The sequence below is a fragment of the Molothrus ater genome, chromosome 24, assembly GCF_012460135.2.
Source record: "Molothrus ater isolate BHLD 08-10-18 breed brown headed cowbird chromosome 24, BPBGC_Mater_1.1, whole genome shotgun sequence".
Classification (NCBI taxonomy): domain Eukaryota; kingdom Metazoa; phylum Chordata; class Aves; order Passeriformes; family Icteridae; genus Molothrus; species Molothrus ater.
In genome coordinates, this window is record NC_050501.2 from 5,493,138 (window position 1) to 5,511,432 (window position 18,295).

The window sequence follows — 18,295 nt, forward strand, 5'->3', positions numbered from 1 at the left end:
CCACCCCGGAGGAAATGAGAACACGGCAGAGACTCTGAGAACTCCTTTAATTGCTGTTAACTGCAAGTCTGTAAAAGGTTTGGAGAAAGTCATTGTTACAAAACTACCAGCTGTTAGAATTGTTCCTGGTTTGTCACCCCAGCTAGAAAAGGCTCAGGGAGATGCGGAATAGTTCAAGAACAGAGAATATTGCACAACCAACCCCACGGTTAATTCCACTAAAAAAAGGAAAGAAAGTGACACAGATGCTGCAGCCTCGAGCTCTGCTGTGGGATCAGCTGGAGCTCACAGCAGCCCCAGGTCCCCACTGGTGTCCCCTGTGTCCCCTGCCCACCACAATCCCAGCCAGGACAAGGAGAGGCTCTGCTGGACCCAGGGCTTTGGCAGGACAGGGATGCTCCCAGCAGGAATCGCCCTAAAGAAGGAAAACCCAACCCCAAAACCCCAACTCTTCCAAGTGCACCTCGTTTAGTGCTGTCCAAAGCCAGCAGGAAACCCCCAGCCCTGGAAGGGGCAGGACAAAGGCAGAAAGTGTCACCTCAGCACCCCAAGGGCCAGGGAGGGCACTGTCCCCTGGGGGTAACTGTGCATGAGCAGCATCTCCTGTTGTGACATGAAACTGCCCCAAAAAGGAGTCGTGGGGCTGAAGGGAGTGAAACAAACAGTGCCAGGGGCTGAAGGGAAGGAACCCAAAGCTCGTGGTGGCTGCAGGGGCTGGCACGGGTGGGACAGGGCTCAGATGGGGACACACAACAGGGACACCCCAATTTGGGAGCCTCTGTCCCCCCCAGGCTGGCCAAGCTGAGGTTGAAGTGGGGCCAGGTTGGACCTTTGCAAGTGGCCACCAACACTGGGGCTCTGTCCCCAGCTGACCCAAACCAGTGCCACCAACACTGGGGCTCTGTCCCCAGCTGACCCAAACCAGTGCCAGCCCAGCAGTAAGAGCAAGCCAGGAGGATTTTGCTTGGAGAATTTAACTAGAAAGACACAAAACCCAGTGCAGGAAGGTGGTGCAGCTGCAAAAGGGGAGAGCAGCGGGCCTTGGCTCTTCTGGAGAAACTGCTGGAAATGGGAATTTCCATGAGAAAAAGCTTCCAAGACAAAAAGCCAGGCAGAAGCTGAGGGTTTGGCAGGGGGTTTGGCTCCTTCCAGGGTCAAAGCCACGAGCCAAGTGCTTTTTTGTGCAGCACCTCCAGGCCTCAGGCCCTCCCTGGGTGGGAATTGCAGAGCAGCGAGCAGGAGCCTCTCAGCTGAGGGTTCCACGTGCACACACAAGCAGGGAAGGAGCCAGCTGGCAGCCTGGCAGCACCCAGCACAGCTGGCAGGGCTCTGAGTGCCCAGCTGGCCCCAGGGACCCCTCACTCTGCCTCTTCCCAACACAGCAGGGTCAGTTTTGGCTTGGCCAGTCTCTAGGACCTGTGGAGAAGTCGGGCTCCTGTGTGCCAGTGACCTCCTGCTTCCTCCTCCTGGAGCTGGAGGGGTCACTTGAGTTGCCCCCAGGTTTTTGCAGGAATGGGAACTCCTGCAGGCTGGGGGTGCAACCCCAGCACAGTCACACACAAAGGAACAGCTGGTCCGAGGTTGGATTCACGTTCGGTGTGGAAATGAGCCTGTGACACACACTGCAAGCAGCTGCTTTATTCCCAGTCTTCCCACTCTTCATCTTCCAGCTGCAAACAAGAGGAAATTCACTTCTGAGCTGCTTTCAACTGTTTGTTTCTGTAACACAACAGATTCCCCCTTGGGACAGCTGCACACTCACCCCACCAGCCCCTCTCTGCTCATGCAGCACCACCCTGAGTGTCACCAGCACCTTTTCTGAAAAATCCTCTTTGCCCAGGGGTTTCTCCTGGGAAACTGAGAAGCCTCAGAGAGGAATGAAAACAATAATTATCTGCTTGCTGCTCCTGTGTTTTGCTGCTTTGGAATGTGGCCTGGACATTGTTTACCAACAGGTGAATGCCTGACTGGTTCCATGTGAATTGTTTTTACTTAATGACCAATCACCATCAGCTGTGTCAGACTCTCTGAGTCAGTCACAGCTTTTATTATTCATTCTTAAACTTTCTGATGTCTCCTTTCTCTTTCTTTAGTATAGTTTTAGTATAGCATTCAATATAATAAATATAATAAATAAATATAATATAATTAATATAATAAAAATAATATAATATAATATAATATAATATAATATAATATAATATAATATAATATAATATAATATAATATAATATAATATAATATAATATATAGAATGGATATAATAAATAGAATGGATATAATAAATAGACTAGAATAAATATATTACATTATATCATATCCATATATTTTTAATTTATTTATTTTATTATTTATATTATATTATATTAATAAAATAAATATAATAAATAAAATAAAGATGATATTATTTTATATCATAGATAATATAATATAATATAATATAATATAATATAATATAATATAATATAATATAATATAATATAATATAATATAATATAATATAATATAATATAATATATCAGCCTTCTGAGAACTTGGGAGTCAGATTCTCATCTCTCACCTCGTGCTGGGGACCCTCACAAACACCCCACCCTGAGGGGCTGGTGATGCTTTTGGGGGGCAGTTTTGCCTGCCCTGACTCACCTCCCCAGACATTTCCACCTTGGACAGTGCCAGCTGCACCTCCTCCTCTGTCATGTCCAGATCAAAGTCCTTTTCCCAGTCCTCGCTGATATCCGTGCTGGAGCCTGGAAGCACAAATGTCCCCACTGAGCCAGCAGAGCTGGCCCCAAAACCCCGGAATTCCCAGGGCTCAGAGCCTCCACATTGCCAGGATCAGAGATGGGGTGGGCTGAGCCTGCTCCCCTCACAGCCAGGGCTGGTGCACAACCAGGGGGAGAGGTGGGTGCTGGAGGATTTTCTCCTCTGGCCTGGGAGAACTGGGATGTGTCAGGTTCCAGCCACACAGAAAATGCAGGAGATAAGGAATGACAGGAGGGACTTTGATATGGGGACTGTCATTGTCCCAGCAGGGCAGAGAGGAGGAATCACCACATCCCCTCCAGGGAGCTCAGCCTTTCCGGGCAGCCAGGGACCAAGGCCTGGTCTGCTCTGTCACAGACACATTTTATGAAAAATCCTTTCCTTAGGATTGTTCCTCCTGAGAAGCTGAGAGGCCTCAGGAACAAAATGCAAACAATGGTTATCTGCTGCTGTGGAATGCAACAGGGGCATCTGGGATTGGGCTCATGTGGTTGTTTCTAATTAATGGCCAATCACAGCCCAACTGGCTCAGACTCTCTGTCCCAGACACAAGCCTTTGTTATCATTCTTTCCTCTTCTATTCTTAGCCAGCCTTCTGATGAAATCCTTTCTTCTATTCTTTTAGTATAGTTTTGGAGAAAGTAATTGTTACAAAACTACCAGCTGTTAGAATTATTAATATAATATATATCATAATAATATAATATAATAAATAATATAATATATAATGTATAATATATTATAATTTATAATAAATAATAATATATTAATATATTTTAATATATGCTATATAATGAATATAATAATATATACTATATTAATATATAATATTATAATATATGAAATATTAATATATAATATAGTATGATATAATATTAATAAATATAGAATATTTATGATACATAATATAATATATATCATAAAATAATAAACCAAGCCTTCTGAAACATGGAGTCAGATCCTCATCTCTTCCCTCATCCCCTGTGAACACTGTCACACTGCTCAGCCAGCAGATCACTGATTTCTTTCCCTTTCCTCTCCCTCAGCACCATAAACCCAGAGCTTTCCCCAGGGGCCCTCCCAGGGTTTTCCCAGCCCCACACAAACCTTTCTTGCCGTTGTTGGAGGGGGTGGATTTGCCACTGTCCGAGTTGAGCTCGAAGACTCTCAGATCTGTGGGTCCTTCCTCCCTCAGAGTCTCTGTCCTGCCCTGCCCTTTGCTCTCCAGCTCCCTGAGCTCCGTTCCAGCTGCCAGCTCCGAGGGTGCTGCTGATGGCTGGGCAGGTGCACAAGGCTGAGCAGCTTCTGGGGGCTTTGGCAGGGAGCTCTGCTCTTCCAAGGTGGCCTCCTGCAGCCTCTGGGAGAGGGGCAGGGCTGGAGCTGCAGTCTGTAGCTGGGTGGCAGGCACAGGGGCAGGGTTTGCAATCTGAGTCACAAGGGACACGCTCTCGCTGCTCTCCGAGGGGCTCTGCTCCCCTGGCACCAGCTCTGGGGGCAGCACAGCCCAGCTCTCCCCACAGGGAGCCTTGGGGGCAGCAGCCTGGTGTCCCTCTGAGCTGGGTGCTTTCTGTGCTGCTCCTGGAAACGTGATGTTTGCACAAGGCAGGGGGGACATCCCCAAGAACTCCTCTGTAGGGAGGCAGAAGAAAAGTGAGAGATGTTTCAGGAAGGGCAGCAGCAGCTGGGCTGGGAGCTGGATTTCACAGAACCACAGAATGCTCTGAGCTGGATTTCACAGAATCACAGAACATCCTGAGCTGGATTTCACAGAACCACAGCATGTCCTGAGCTGGATTTCACAGAACCACAGAATGCTCTGAGCTGGATTTCACAGAATCACAGAATGCTCTGAGCTGGATTTCACAGAACCACAGAATGCCCTGAGCTGGATTTCACAGAACCACAGCATGTCCTGAGCTGGATTTCACAGAATCACAGAATGCCCTGAGCTGGATTTCACAGAACCACAGAATGCTCTGAGCTGGATTTCACAGAATCACAGAACATCCTGAGCTGGGAGGGACCCACAGGGATCACCCAGTCCAAGCCCTGGCCCTGCACAGACATCCCAAAAATCCCACCCTGGGCATTCCTGAGAGCCTTGTCCTGGAGCTGTGCCAGCTGTGGGGCTGTGCCCATTCCCTGGGGAGCCTGGGCAGTGCCCAGCACCCTCTGGGGGGAGAACATTTCCTGATTTCCAACCTCAACCACCCTGACACAGCTCCAGAAATTCCCTCAGATCCCACCACTGACCACAGAGCAGAGATCAGAGCTGCCCCTTCACTGCCCACTGTGATTTGTGGCAGTGAGGAGGAGCCACCACCCCATGAAAGCCCCCAAACCTGTCCCACCTTCATCCTCCTCCCAGCCTGGCTCCTCTTGCTGCATGCTCTGCTCTGCTCGCTGCTTCAGAGCCTCCCTCCGGGCTTCATCCTGCAGGAATCCAACACAGCAGCTGCTCACATGCCCAGCCCCTTTCCTCCCCCAGGCATTTCAGCTTCACTGACTCCAAGGCTCAGCCCAGATCCCAGTTTGCCCAGGAAAAGCCCCCCAGGGACCCCCCCCAGCCTGACCCACCTGCTCCAGGCGATGCAGTTTGTAAAAATAGCGCTGCCAGAACTCCAAGTGGGAAACAGCCACAGGGACCTGAGAAAGGGATCAGAGAAAGGGATGAGCCCCTCAGAGGGAGAGCTGTGCCCCTCTATCCTCCCAAAGCTTGCAGCTCCCATTTTATTCCATCCATTTTTCCATAGTTTCCACTCCAGCTGCAGGGCACAAACAGCTCAGGGCTTTCCTGCAGCATTCCCCACGTCAGGAGTTGCCCAGGCAGGGTCTCACCATTTTGGTGTAGAGTGCCCTGATGGAAGGGCTGGTGGCCAGCAGCTCTGCAATCTCCCCTTTCTTCTCCTCCAGGCTGAACTGAGCCAGCCAGGCCTCCAGCAGCTCAGCAGGGCCTGTTTGGGACAGGGATAAGAATCCTTGAGTTTGGGGAGGTTTCACTGGAGGTGCTGGGGCACAGGAGGAGGGAGCCACAGGGCTCAGAAATGCTCTGCCAGCTCAAGGCCCAGGTTAAATTGGGCTAGGAAATTCAGCCTAAGCTGGTCCTTGAGGTAAGAGACAGATCTGCTCTTCTGCAGCCAAGCCCTGCTGGCCAAAGGCTTCAGGGAATTCCAGCTGGCCCCTAAACCCCCTAGGGCAGCACCCTGGACCCCCAAACCCCCTAGGGCAGCACCCTGGACCCCCAAACCCCCTAGGGCAGCACCCTGGAGCCCCTGAACCCCCTAGGGCAGCACCCTGGAGCCCCCAAACCCCCAAGGGCAGCACCCTGGAGCCCCCAAACCCCCAAGGGCAGCACCCTGGAGCCCATGAACCCCTTAGGGCAGCACCCTGGAGCCCCTGAACCCCCTAGGGCAGCCCCCTGAACCCCCCATACCATCGGGCTCGTTGCAGTAGGTGGCTGGGTCGGACTGGAGGCTGTAGAGACGGGCCTGGAGGGGACACACAGGGACAGCTGTGAGGGGAGGGACAGCAGCAGGGCCAGGGGCCAGGGCTCAGGGTGCCACACTGACCTTGGCACTGTCGTAGGGCTCAGTGGTACCTGAGGGCGTTGCCATCAGGGTGATAACGTCACAGTCAATGGTCTTGTCCGGAGAGGGAGCGAAGGTGTCCGAGATGACCCCCAGGAAGTCAGACAGGCCCTTCCTCACCTTCTCAGTGGCACCTGAGCCTTCTGCCCTCTTCAAGGGAAGAGGCAGCACAGGGTCAGTAACATCCCAGGATTTATGGGTAAGATCCTTAAGGAAGCAGGATCTGCCCCTTCAGGAAGGGTGAGGTGGGAGGCACCTGAGGGGAACTGAGGAACTGAGCTGAGGCTTTGTGGGGGAAGCACAGCCAGGTTTGGGGCTTTGTGGGGGAAGCACAGCCAGGTTTGGGGCTTTGTGGGGGAAGCACAGCCAGGTTTGGGGCTTTGTGGGGGAAGCACAGCCAGGTTTGGGGCTGCCTGGTGTGGGGTGGGGCTGTGCCAGCAGCAGCTGTGCAGGGCTGAGGCTCACAGCTCGTGTGGAGAGCCTGTGTCCCCGCTACAGTGACACTGCCAGTGTCCCTCCTACAGTGACAGCACCTGTGTCCCCCTACAGTGACACTGCCAATGTCTCCCCTACAGTGACACTGCCAGTGTCCCCCTGCTCAGCACAGTGGAGAGGGAACCACGAGGGTGACAGGAAAAGGGGGAATGGCTTTAATCTGTAGGAAGTGGGGTTAGATGGGATACTGGGAAGAAATCCTTCCCTGTGAGGGCACTGGGATGGAATTCCCAGAGAAGCTGTGACTGTGCCATGCCTGGAGTTATCCCAGACGGGGTTTGGAGCAGCCTGGGAGGGTGGAAGGTGTCCCTGCCCACGGCAGGGGTGGCACTGGGTGGTGCTGAAGCTCTCCCAGCCCCTACTCACTGCCAGCCTGTCCTTGACCACGCTGGCCGTGGCGGCGATGGTGCAGGCGGTGTCGTGCTGCACCACCTGGGTGAACTCAGCCAGGTCCCTCTTCATGAACTCCAAAGCCTCTGTGGACTGCAAGGAGACAGAAGATGGATTCTCCAGACTTTTGGCTCCCCAACAAAGCTGGGATTGCTCCCAGCACGTTACAAAAACTCAGGTGGGAGAGTTTAGCCCAGATGAACCCTCACCCCAACCTGGGCAATGCATAAAACCAGAATAACCTGAACAGCAACAGCATCTGCTCTGCCCAAAACACATTCCAGGAGGCTCTGAAGCCAAGACTAGGAAAAACACAGGCTGGGAGAAGCTTGGGTTTAAGTTTTGTGTCTAATTAACACAGGCAATGCTGTCACAGCAGGAAGTTACACACCACAGAGCCATGCTGGAAGCACAACCCCCCTGCTCAGGGGGTGATTCCCACATGACAGAGCCCAGCATGACCCAGTGTTTGCTCGATCCACAGCAAATCCATCCCAATCCCACTTCGGGGAGACCCTCCCGGAGCCTCACTGGGCTCCCGGGGCTGGCCCCGCCCTCCCGCTCCTGGCGGCTCCCAGAGGTTCCTGGCTGTTCCCGGGGGCTCCCGGCAGCTCCCACCGGTTCTCACCTTCTCCTTGACGGCCTGGTAGCTCTGCTGGAGCCAGCTCCGCCACCAGCCGCCATCCTCCCTGCGCGGGACAGGCACGGCGTCAGCACACGGCCACACACAGAGCCCGAACCCAGAGCCAGAGCCCGACCCCAAACCAGGGTCCCAGAACGAGCTCCAAGACCCAGATCCCAAATCCCATATCCTGACCCCAGATTCAGATGCTATATTTTGATTCCAGACCCAAATCCCAACCCCATACACAGATCCCAGAGCACAGATCCAGATCCCAACCCCAGCTTCAGACCCTGACCCCAGATCCCAACTCCAGACTCCAATCCCAGATCCTGACCCCAGATTCCAAACCTAGACCCAGATCCCCACCCCGACCCCAGATCCCAAATCCCAGCCCAAATTCAGACCCCAACCCCAGATCCCAACCCCAAACCCAGATCCCGACTTCTAACCCAAATTCAGACCCCAACCCCAGATTCCATCCCCAACCCCAGATCCAGATCCCCGATTCTGACTCCTAACCCAAATTCAGACCCCAACCACACATTCTATCCCCAGACCCCGATCCCGGATCCCAACCCCAGACCCAGATCCAGACCCCAACCGCAGATCAGACCCCAACCCCAAGTTCCAACCCCCGATTCCATCCCAGACCCCAGATCCAGACCCCAACCCAAAGCCCCAACCCCAGATTCCAACCCCCGATTCCATCCCAGACCCCGGTCCCAGCTCCCACCCCCCAGACCCCGGCCCCGCTGTCCGATCCCCTCTCGCCGCCCCCTGCCCATGGGGTCCGTGTCCCGTCCCGTTCTCGTTCCCCCCCGGTCCCGCCGCCCCCCGGCCGTGCCCCGCTCACCCCTCCGCCATCTTGGCGGTGTGACGTCACCAATATTTACCGACCCCTCACCCCGCGGGCCCCGCCCCGGAGCCCGGCCCCTCTGACGTCACTTCCTGTCCCGCCCCGGGGGCGCGGCCCGGGTACGGCGGCCGGGCGGGACCGGGAGCGGGACCGGGAGCGCGGCTGGGCGGAGGTGAGCGATGGGCACCGAGCGCTGCCCGGGGCGGGCGGGGACGCGTTCCGGGGCACCCCGGTACCGGGCAAGGCGGTGCTTACAGCAGGGAGGGCTCCCGGTAACGGGCGATGCCGCCACCGGGAGGTCGGTGCTTGGCGCGGCGGGGGATCCCGGCACCGGGCAGGGTGGCCCTTGGCGTTCTAGGGGATGCTGGTATTGGGCAGGACGGTCCTTGGTGTTCCGGGACATCCGGTGGGTACCGGGCAGGACGGACTCTCCGTACCGGGCGGGACGGTCCATGGCGGGGTGCGGGACCCCCGGTACCGGGCAGGACGGACCTTGATGGGATGCGGGACTTCTGGGACCGGGCAGAGCGGAGACGCGGTACCGGGCGGGAAGGGGCGTGGAACCCCCCGGTACCGGGCAGGACGGACCCCAGGCGCCGGGCAGGACGATCCTTTGTGGTGTCCCCGCCTGTCCCGGTGTCCCCGCAGCGCTGGGAAGGAGTGGCAGTGGCGATGTCCCCGCGGTGCCGGTGTCCCTGGGGGTGGTGGTGTCCCCCCTGTCCCGCTGTCCCCTGTCCTGGCACTGAGTCTCCTCTGTCCCTGCTATCCCCCTGTCCTGCTGTCCCCCTGTCCTGCTGTCTCCCTGTCCTGCTGTCCCCCTGTCCCGATTCTGACTCTCCTCTGTCTCTGCTGTCCCCTCGTCCTGGCACTGACTCTCCTCTGTCCCCCCAGCCATGGAGGTTCAGTCCTACTACACCAAGCTGCTGGGGGAGCTGAACGAGCAGCGCAAGCGGGATTTCTTCTGCGACTGCAGCATCATCGTGGAGGGCAGGATCTTCAAAGCCCACAAGAACATCCTGTTCGCCAACAGCGGCTACTTCCGAGCGCTGCTCATCCACTACATCCAGGACAGCGGGCGCCACAGCACGGCCTCGCTGGACATCGTCACCTCCGAGGCTTTCTCCGTCATCCTGGATTTCCTCTACTCGGGGAAGCTGGATCTGTGCGGGGACAACGTCATCGAGGTGATGTCGGCGGCCAGCTACCTGCAGATGACCGACGTGGTCAACTTCTGCAAGAGCTACATCAGGTCCTCGCTGGACATCTGCAGGAAGATGGAGAGGGAGGCTGTGGTGTTCTACCAGGCTGACAGCGGCAGCTCGGCCAGGGAGGGCCCCTCCGCGGGCTCCAAGGGCGCTGCCTCCGTGTCCTCCATGCAGGAGAAGGTTCTGGAATGCCAGAGGGACCCTCCCTGCGGGGACTGCAGTGGCTGTCACCCCCTGGAGGTGGCGGCCAGGGACCCTCAGAGCAGTGACTCCCCCGATGGCTGCAGGAGGGTGGAACCCAAGGTGGAGTTTGACCCCGAGCCCGCGGGCGCGGCAGCGCTGGAGCCCATGGAAGAGGGGCAGCCCCTGGAGCTGGCCTGCAATAATTTGCACATGAAGCAGTTCCTGGAGGCTCTGCTGCGCAACAGCTCGGCCCCGAGGAAGGAGGACGTGGTGCATCACTTGGTCCGGGGATTTGAGGGTAGGGCTGAGGATGCTGGAGTGCCCATGAGCTCCATGGTGGACATTCACAGCGACTGGTATGGTGAGGACACAGGTGAGAGGACTCCGGGGTGCAGGGCAGGAGGGAACAGCTTTGTTGGGCTCCTTTTGTTATTCTTGTCCAAGAATATTTTGCTGAATTTTTGGCACGGTGAAATAAACTCTTGTTGTGCACTTTGAAAGCAGCTGTACTTGTTTGTTTGGTGCAGCCCATGGCAGGTGAGTATTGCTGACAGCTCTGCAGCTCCCAAATCACCCCAGCCTTCACTTGGGGTGATTCTTCTTTCATGAACAGACTCACTGGGACCTCGATGAATGTTTTTAAAGAGGATTTTTCCCTCCTGATGGTCATAAGGAGCAATCCAGCAGGAGCTGAGCTGCCACAGGAGGGACCTGCTGCAGGACCTGGTGCAGCAGCAGGAGCTCATCCCATCCCAGCTCCTGCCAGTGCTGCTCTGTTTGCAACTTCAGAGGGCAGGAATCAGTTTTATCCAACACTGAGGGACTCCTGCAAGTCCTTCAGGAGCACTGAAAGCTTTCAGTTCCCTGGCATGGCATAAAAATGAGGCTTTTTTCACTTTCCAGCTGCCCTGAGCCCAGCACCAGCTGGAATATCTCAGGAATATTTCCTGGCAGCACTCTCAGGAAAACCATGCCCATGTGCATTTCTCCTGATGTGGACAATAAAGATTTGGGCATTTTATCTGGTTTTTCATAAGTGCCTTGTCCAAACAGCTTTGTGAGGACAGGAGCTGGCTCTGACAGACTGTTGAGTGCCACAGGTGCTGAGGATGTGACAAATGCCACAGGGCTGGCACTGACTGTAGCCAGCAAATTTATTTTCCTGTCATCTGCAGCTCAAGCTGCCTGTGTGACTTTAAAGCCAATAAAAGTGACAAATCCTCTCAAGCAGGGCACTGATAAAATCACAACTGCAGGTTTACTCTCAGAGCAGGGCTGTCACCACTCACGCTGGTGCTTTTTGATGTGTGCCAAGGCAAGAACATCCAACACACAAATTTCACTTCTCTTTTTCCTCTCTCAACATCTCCAGGCTGTTCATGAGTCATTAAAAGGGAAATGCTTCCAGAGTTTGATGGGGAACATCAGGAGTCCTGACAGTGTATCAGAAATGTTGATGAGAGATGGGGTTTGAGTAGGAGTGAGGGAAAAGAAACCAAACCTTCCATTCCTTCTGTTTCTGTGCTAAAACAGGACTTGGTAGCAGTGAGGAGAGTGGGAGTTTCTCAGCTTTCAGTGCTGCTGCTGCCTCAGCTTCTTCGCAAGGCACCAGAAATGAGAAATACAAACTCCTGATAAAAGAATGGTGCACTCAGGTTAGGAGATGAGATAAATTTCACTTTTTTTCAAGCTTCCATCTCTGTTCCAGTCATCCCTCACAGCAGAAGGAGGGAAAACTGGCACCTGTAGAGCACTGGAAGCAAGGCAGGACTAAGAACTGGGTTTAAATGAAGCTCTAAATGCCCAGCAGGGATTTGCAATCCCTTGGGAACCTCCAAGACTCTCACTCACATCATTGATACCAGACACGCTTTTTTTGATAGTGAGTTGGGTAAACCTTAATACAGGGGGTGCTCTGCAGTCTCACCTGCTTGACACACAAAACATTTCCCTCAGTCAGGGCCTGGAACAGGGAAAATGAATCCTTTGGCATCACATCTCCACCTTTCTGCTGGAAGGGAAGCTGGTGCTGAAAAACTTGGCAGTGCCCACCTTTCTGTAAAATGGGATCTTCAAATTGAATTCTGTTCTTGCACCTGACTCCATAAATTGTGTATTACTTGTGGTTTGGTTTTTGGAACAGTAAAGTATTGTCAGGAAATATATTGGAGTCCTTCACCTCGTTATTCCCAACAGGAAGGGAGTAGAAACAGAGTCATATTTTCATACCTAAATATGAAAGAACATGGCCAAAATGTGCTCTTTCTGCCTGCAGCTTGTGTTAAAGGTTTTAGTTTCTGATGCTAATGGTTTAATAATTTTTAAAAAAAGGAATAGCCAAAATGTGCTATTTCTGCCTGCAGTTTGTGTTTAAGGTTTTAGTTTCTGATGCTAATGATTTAATAATTTTTAAAAAAAGGAAGTGGCTGAGATGGAGCAGAGACCCCACTTGACTAGAAGCAGATTATTGGTACTTAACTAAAAGGCTTCCTAAAATTAAATGAATGCTTTGCTGTCTTGAACAACAGACAGGCTGATTTTCCAGGGCACTGCAGCTGCATGAATTCTGCAATGGCACAGCCGAGGAACCCCCAGGTGAGGGAAAACGCAGTTCCCAGCTCAGGTTTGCAGCGAGCAGCAGCGCGAGGAGCCTGAGCAGCAGCATCTCAGCGGGCGCCCGAGCTCACAGCCTGTGTTTTGTCCCCAAGGTGACGTGCTGGTGGTGCCCATCAAGCTGCACAAGTGCCCCTTCTGCCCCTACACGGCCAAGCAGAAGGGGATCCTGAAGCGCCACATCCGCTCGCACACCGGGGAGCGGCCGTACCCCTGCGAGACCTGCGGGAAGCGCTTCACCCGCCAGGAGCACCTGCGCAGCCACGCCCTCAGCGTGAGTCCCTGCCACGCCCTGCTCACCTGCGGGGTTAGAGGGGGGCACGGGCCCGGGAGGCTGCCCCGGGGTTTGGGATTCGCAGTTCTTTAGTGGGTGGGTCTGGGGTTCGTGTTAGGGGGTGGTTATGGGAATTGCGAGGTGACCCCAAGTCTGGGAAGTGATTGGCATCTGACTCGAGGCTTTGGAATGCTGAACGCTGGCCTCATTAAAACGATATTATAGGACATTGCAGCTATACTAAAGAGAGATACTATACTATACTATACTATACTGTACTATACTATACTGTACTATACTATACTATACTGTACTGTACTATACTATACTGTACTATACTATGCTATTCTATACTATGCTATACTATTCTATACTATGCTATACTATTCTATACTATACTACACTATGATATACTATTTTATACTAATCTATACTATTCTATTCCATACCATATCATACTATACTATTCTATTACTATATTAGTACTAAACTATTACTATTTTATACTATACTATAGTACACTACACTGTATACTATTCTGTATTATTCTATTCTATACTACACTATATACTATTCTATATTATACCATACTATACCATATTATTCTGTTCTATACTATACTATTCTATGCTATACTACACTATGCTATACTATTCTATAGTATACTATACTATTACTATACTATACTATTACTATACTATGTTATTTAATACTATACTGTTACTATACTATACTATACTATTACTAGACTGTTATTTAATACTATACTGTTACTATACTATACTATTACTATACTATTACTAGACTGTTATTTAATACTATACTATTACTATACTATACTATGCTACACTACACTACACTACACTATATACTGTACCATACTATTCTGTACTATACTACACTAGATACTATACTGTACCTATTACTATTACTATTTTGTACTATACTATGCTATGCTAAATGATGCAGGGGCATTTTATCTTCCCAATCTGTTAGATACGATTTCAGGAAGGAATTCTGCCCTGTGAGGGTGGTAAAGGTGTGGATTCCTCATTTCTGGAAGCATCCCAGGCCAGGTTGGACGGGACTTGGAGCAACCTGGAATTGTGGAAGGTGTCCATGGGCTGGACAAGCTCTAAGATCCTTCCAACCCAAACCATTCCATGATTGCTACACTTGGGTAGCCCAGAATCAGGATGGGACTCCTTTAGCTGAAGCGTGGCTGTGTTCCTGTTGTGGCAATCTCTCCAAAGCAGCAAATTGCCTCTTTTTTTCTCCAAATTTGCTGTTTTCCCCGCAGGTCCATCGCTCCAACAAGCCCATCATCTGCAAGGGCTGCAGGAGGACCTTCACCAACAGCCTGTCCCAGGGGCTGCGGCGCTTCGGGCTCTGTGACAGCTGCACCTGTGTCACCACCACCCACGAGGACTCCCTGCCCATCAACCTCAGCCTGGTGGAAACGGCCTCAGAAGGGCAGGAAAAAGGAGATGCTGACAATGATTGGCCCATCTACGTGGAGTCTGGAGAGGAAAATGACCCAGCTGAGGATGATGATGGCGATGACAAGCAGGAAATCCACCGCAGTTTGTCAGACAGAGAGACTTTGATGTAGCAGTGAGAGGAGAGGGGGAGCACCGAGAGGTTCCCTGGCAGTGTCTGTGACAGAAAACTGCACATTTGCTCAATCTGTGACACTGTGCTGGTTTTTATTATTCTGGGTTTTAATTCAATTGTGAGGAGAACTGGATTTTTTGATACTTTTTAGGTTTTCAGTGCTGTGCACCAGAAATCTGTGAAGGATCTCCAGTCTGGGGCTCACAGAAGTTGGACTTGAGCAGTTTCTCTGCCTGCTGGTTTGGGGTTTGCAGGTGGAACACCTCTGGGTTGTTTTGGGGACAGGTTTTTTCAAATAATGAGTCATGGTCCTTAATCCCTGATCTGGAAGGGACACCACCTTTCCTCTGAAGATGACATAAAATGTGGTTTACATCTCTTACCTTGGGACTTTTCCAAGCTAATCTGTGATTCTTCTGTCTTAGGACAGTGTTAGCTAAATGATGAACCATAAATGTTTGCTGAGACTGGGTTTGACCTGGAAACCAGGGCAGAAAAACCAGGATAACAAGAAAAACCCCACGAAAATATGCTGCTGCTGAAAGGATAGACAGGAAGAATCCATCTGTTTCATGTAATTAATTGCAATAATTTATAGATCAAGCTTTTCTTTCTGAATTTTTACTGCATCTTCCTCTCCTGAGAGCTCAGGCTGTACATCTTCAGCTGTGTCTTTAATGCCACTCAGAATTCAGTAGTCTTGGCTTAAATATTAAGCACAAATAATGGTGTTTTAGTGGCCAGGACCAAGAGAAAAGCCCAAATTCTTTTCAGCTTTTTGCAATAGGAGTTAAAAGCTGTCAGGCAGGTTCCTTGGGAATTCTGACTGTGGCAGATTGAATAACCAGACCCACACCTGGTGTAGCTGAGGAGCAGTGAAATATCTGAGCTATAAAAGAGCTCTGGATGCCCTATTGGAATAATTTTCTTCCTTTTTTTCTGTAATTTCTTTTCAAATTCAGGGATCCTCTCAAGACTTATGTTTGGTGATTTTATCCAATATTTGTTTTTTTTTAAAAAACCTCCACTGTGGACCTCCTGTTTCTTCGCTGGGGCAGCTAAAGCTTCACAAAGGAGGTGAGATTTTGTCACCTTTCCAGCAGCAGGTTTTTAAGAGCTATGAAAACTCAGGCTGGGAAGCTTTAGAAGAAAACCCAGCACCACCAGAAAGCCTGTTTGCTTAGGGGTGACCTCCTGTTCCCTGACACAGGGACAAAACTGAAATGTACTGTGAAATAAGACTGTTAATGCTTCTTCACTCTGCTGCTCCTAAGTGTTTCACGAAAAGGCAAATTTGATGAGTCTTTTTTGGCTGGAGCAGAATTTTTTTTTAGACAGATTTGGCTGACAAAGAGTGAGCAGTTCCTCCCACTTGGTGCTGTTTCCTGAGGGTTTTTGGTGTAAAGATTTTCCACTTGGCAAACCTAAAAGACCCAAGAGCCTTTTGATTTAACCAGGGTTTGTTCTGCATACCTCGTGCTTTTCTTGTCCGCGTTGAAAAAGAACAGTTCAGCTTCTCCCTCTGGTGAAACTGCCCCACTGTCATGTCAGGTTTATTTGTGAGAGGTGATTCTGCTCTCACAAGTGCAGCCAAGGGTTCCTTGCCACGCCAGGTAGGATGAGGAAAGAAGAATCAAAGTTGTTTTTAAAGAATTCTCTTTATTGGTGGCTGCTGCAAAGAGAAGAAGGTGAAGAGATTTCTTTTGGAGTGGTGTGGTCCCAAGTTCTTGATGAGTGTCACCACGTAATGTGCTGGGTTTATTCTCTGTCCCTTAATTTGGGTGATTTTCAGTCATTCCTGTTCCAGATCAGCTGGAAATTTGAGTTTGTAGGAGCTGGAGCACAGGACAAGACCTTTACAGAATTCCCTGCTCTAGAGCCCCTGGTTTGGTCAATCTGAATTAAGGGACATTGAAGGGACAGCCCGTGGAGGTGCCACCTTTGGAGTGGAGCTCCTCTGAAATTCCTGCTGTGCTTTTGGCTCCTTGGAGCTCTTGAGCAAAGTGTGGGGTTTGTAAACCTTGCTGGGATGTTTGGAAAAGCACCTTCCAGCCTCCCAGGGCTCGTCTTTTGGACTGCTGGATTTTTGCTGAGTCCACCCAAAACCACAGGGCGATAAAGGTGATGAAGGAGGGACTTTCTGCCTTGAGAGCCATGGATAAATCTGATTTTTTTTTTTTTTTTTTTTTGGGGGACACTCACTGATGGAAGTGGGGCAGGAATGTAAAGAGGGATCAGATGAATATTTAGAATCATGAAGATTCCACCTCATTGTAAATACTGGTAGAAGCCACAAGACCTGGAGTATCACCTGAGCTGCTCCCGGCTCGTGCTCCACAAGGCTGGGAAGCTCCTGGTGTGGCTGAACTCTGCTGACTGAGCCTGTGGAGACACTTGGAGCAGGGAAAACGAACCCTTTGGAAGCTGCAGGAATGGCTGCAGAGACTTTCTCCTTCACCCTGCTGTCTTTGCTCTTAGAGATTGTCCTTGTGTGTTTGTGCCTAGAGAATGGAGCTGTCAGGGGGCCGGGGCGGGCGGGGGGAGGATTTTCCACAGGGAAATTTCCACCAGACTCGGTGGTTCCTGTTCAATTGTCATTTTGTGCTGCTTTGTTTTTGTTTTCTGTGGAGTCTTTTCAGCCTTTGGATGTAGAAGAGGATGGAGTTTATTTACCCACATGCTTGTGACCGGGGTGTTCATGTAAATCCGTTTTTGCTTGTGCTTTCCACTTCGTTTTCTGGATGTTTTTTCCTGAAATCTTCCATTTGTAGATCCAGCCTCTACAAGCTTTGAGAAAATGATGTTGGCTGTTAAAAAAAAAAAAAACAAAACAAAAAACCTTCCTGTGGTGCTTGATGAAGAATCAAAAATCATCTTTTTAGGGGAGCTATTTCTAATAGAATCTCTTTCTCAAAGGTTTTTAAAGGCCGTGAAGATGACATATCTTAAAACTTAGCTCGTTGTACTTGACTTTGTTTAGGAATACACATTTTAATGTATTTTTGCACAGAAATGCACTGTATTTCACTGAAGGAATACATGCTGCACTGGTGTTTGTAGTGCATTTAACCTCTTGGTGCAAAGCCCTTGTAAATCTTCCAAATGTGGTCGTTGAATTTCCTGATGTTTTGTAAGACAGTTTCATAACTGAAGTCCTTTAGTCCAGTAACAATGACAAATTCTTATAAACTGACCCTTATTTGTGGAAGTGACTGAACTATATTTGTGGATCTTGGAGCATTCTGGAGTTTTTTGATTGTCTAGAAAATAAAACTCTCTGAGAGGGTTGCTTTGATTTTTTTTACCGTTCAAATGTTGACTGAGTAAACCTGAGAGTGTCTAGATTGAGGCTCACCTTTCAATTTCTGGCATTAAAATGAAATAATTCATGTTTCCATTTCATTAATTTGGTTTAAAAATCAACATATCCATTTTTGGGGACAGCTGGATTGCAAGAAAAATAAGGATTTTGGAAGGAAGGACTAAAAGGATTCTGTTCACTTAAACCCCAGCCAAGTGAGATTTTTAGAAAATATTTTATTTTATTAATTTTTTAAACAGTCTTTGTAGTTTTATGTTAATTCAACTTTTTCAACTTCTCATTTTTCAAGCTGGGAAGCAGACACTGATCCTAGTTAGAAGGAGATGCACGTGGGGAGGACAACCTCCCAAATATGCTTTCCAGAAAAT

At 50.4% G+C, this 18,295-nt stretch overlaps 2 protein-coding genes across 2 annotated transcripts; one reads left to right on the forward strand and one right to left on the reverse strand.

Annotated features, from left to right (window-relative positions):
* Nucleotides 1–30: 30 nt before the first annotated feature.
* BSDC1 (BSD domain containing 1) lies at nucleotides 31–8,732 on the reverse strand. Its single transcript, XM_036397216.1, has 11 exons — nucleotides 8,714–8,732; nucleotides 7,864–7,924; nucleotides 7,212–7,328; nucleotides 6,333–6,500; nucleotides 6,197–6,251; nucleotides 5,602–5,717; nucleotides 5,341–5,409; nucleotides 5,115–5,196; nucleotides 3,871–4,392; nucleotides 2,644–2,747; nucleotides 31–1,670 (listed from the first exon to the last, which is right to left on the reverse strand). The coding sequence occupies exons 1-11, from the start codon at nucleotides 8,722–8,724 to the stop codon at nucleotides 1,638–1,640; spliced, it is 1,338 nt and encodes a 445-aa protein (XP_036253109.1). The 5' UTR covers nucleotides 8,725–8,732; the 3' UTR covers nucleotides 31–1,637.
* Nucleotides 8,733–8,832: 100 nt separating this feature from the next.
* On the forward strand, nucleotides 8,833–17,994 carry ZBTB8B (zinc finger and BTB domain containing 8B). Its single transcript, XM_036397231.2, has 4 exons — nucleotides 8,833–8,888; nucleotides 9,608–10,477; nucleotides 12,813–12,991; nucleotides 14,292–17,994. Exons 2-4 carry the CDS (start codon nucleotides 9,610–9,612, stop codon nucleotides 14,601–14,603), a joined length of 1,359 nt encoding a protein of 452 aa, XP_036253124.1. The 5' UTR covers nucleotides 8,833–8,888; nucleotides 9,608–9,609; the 3' UTR covers nucleotides 14,604–17,994.
* The last annotated feature ends 301 nt before the right edge of the window (nucleotides 17,995–18,295 follow it).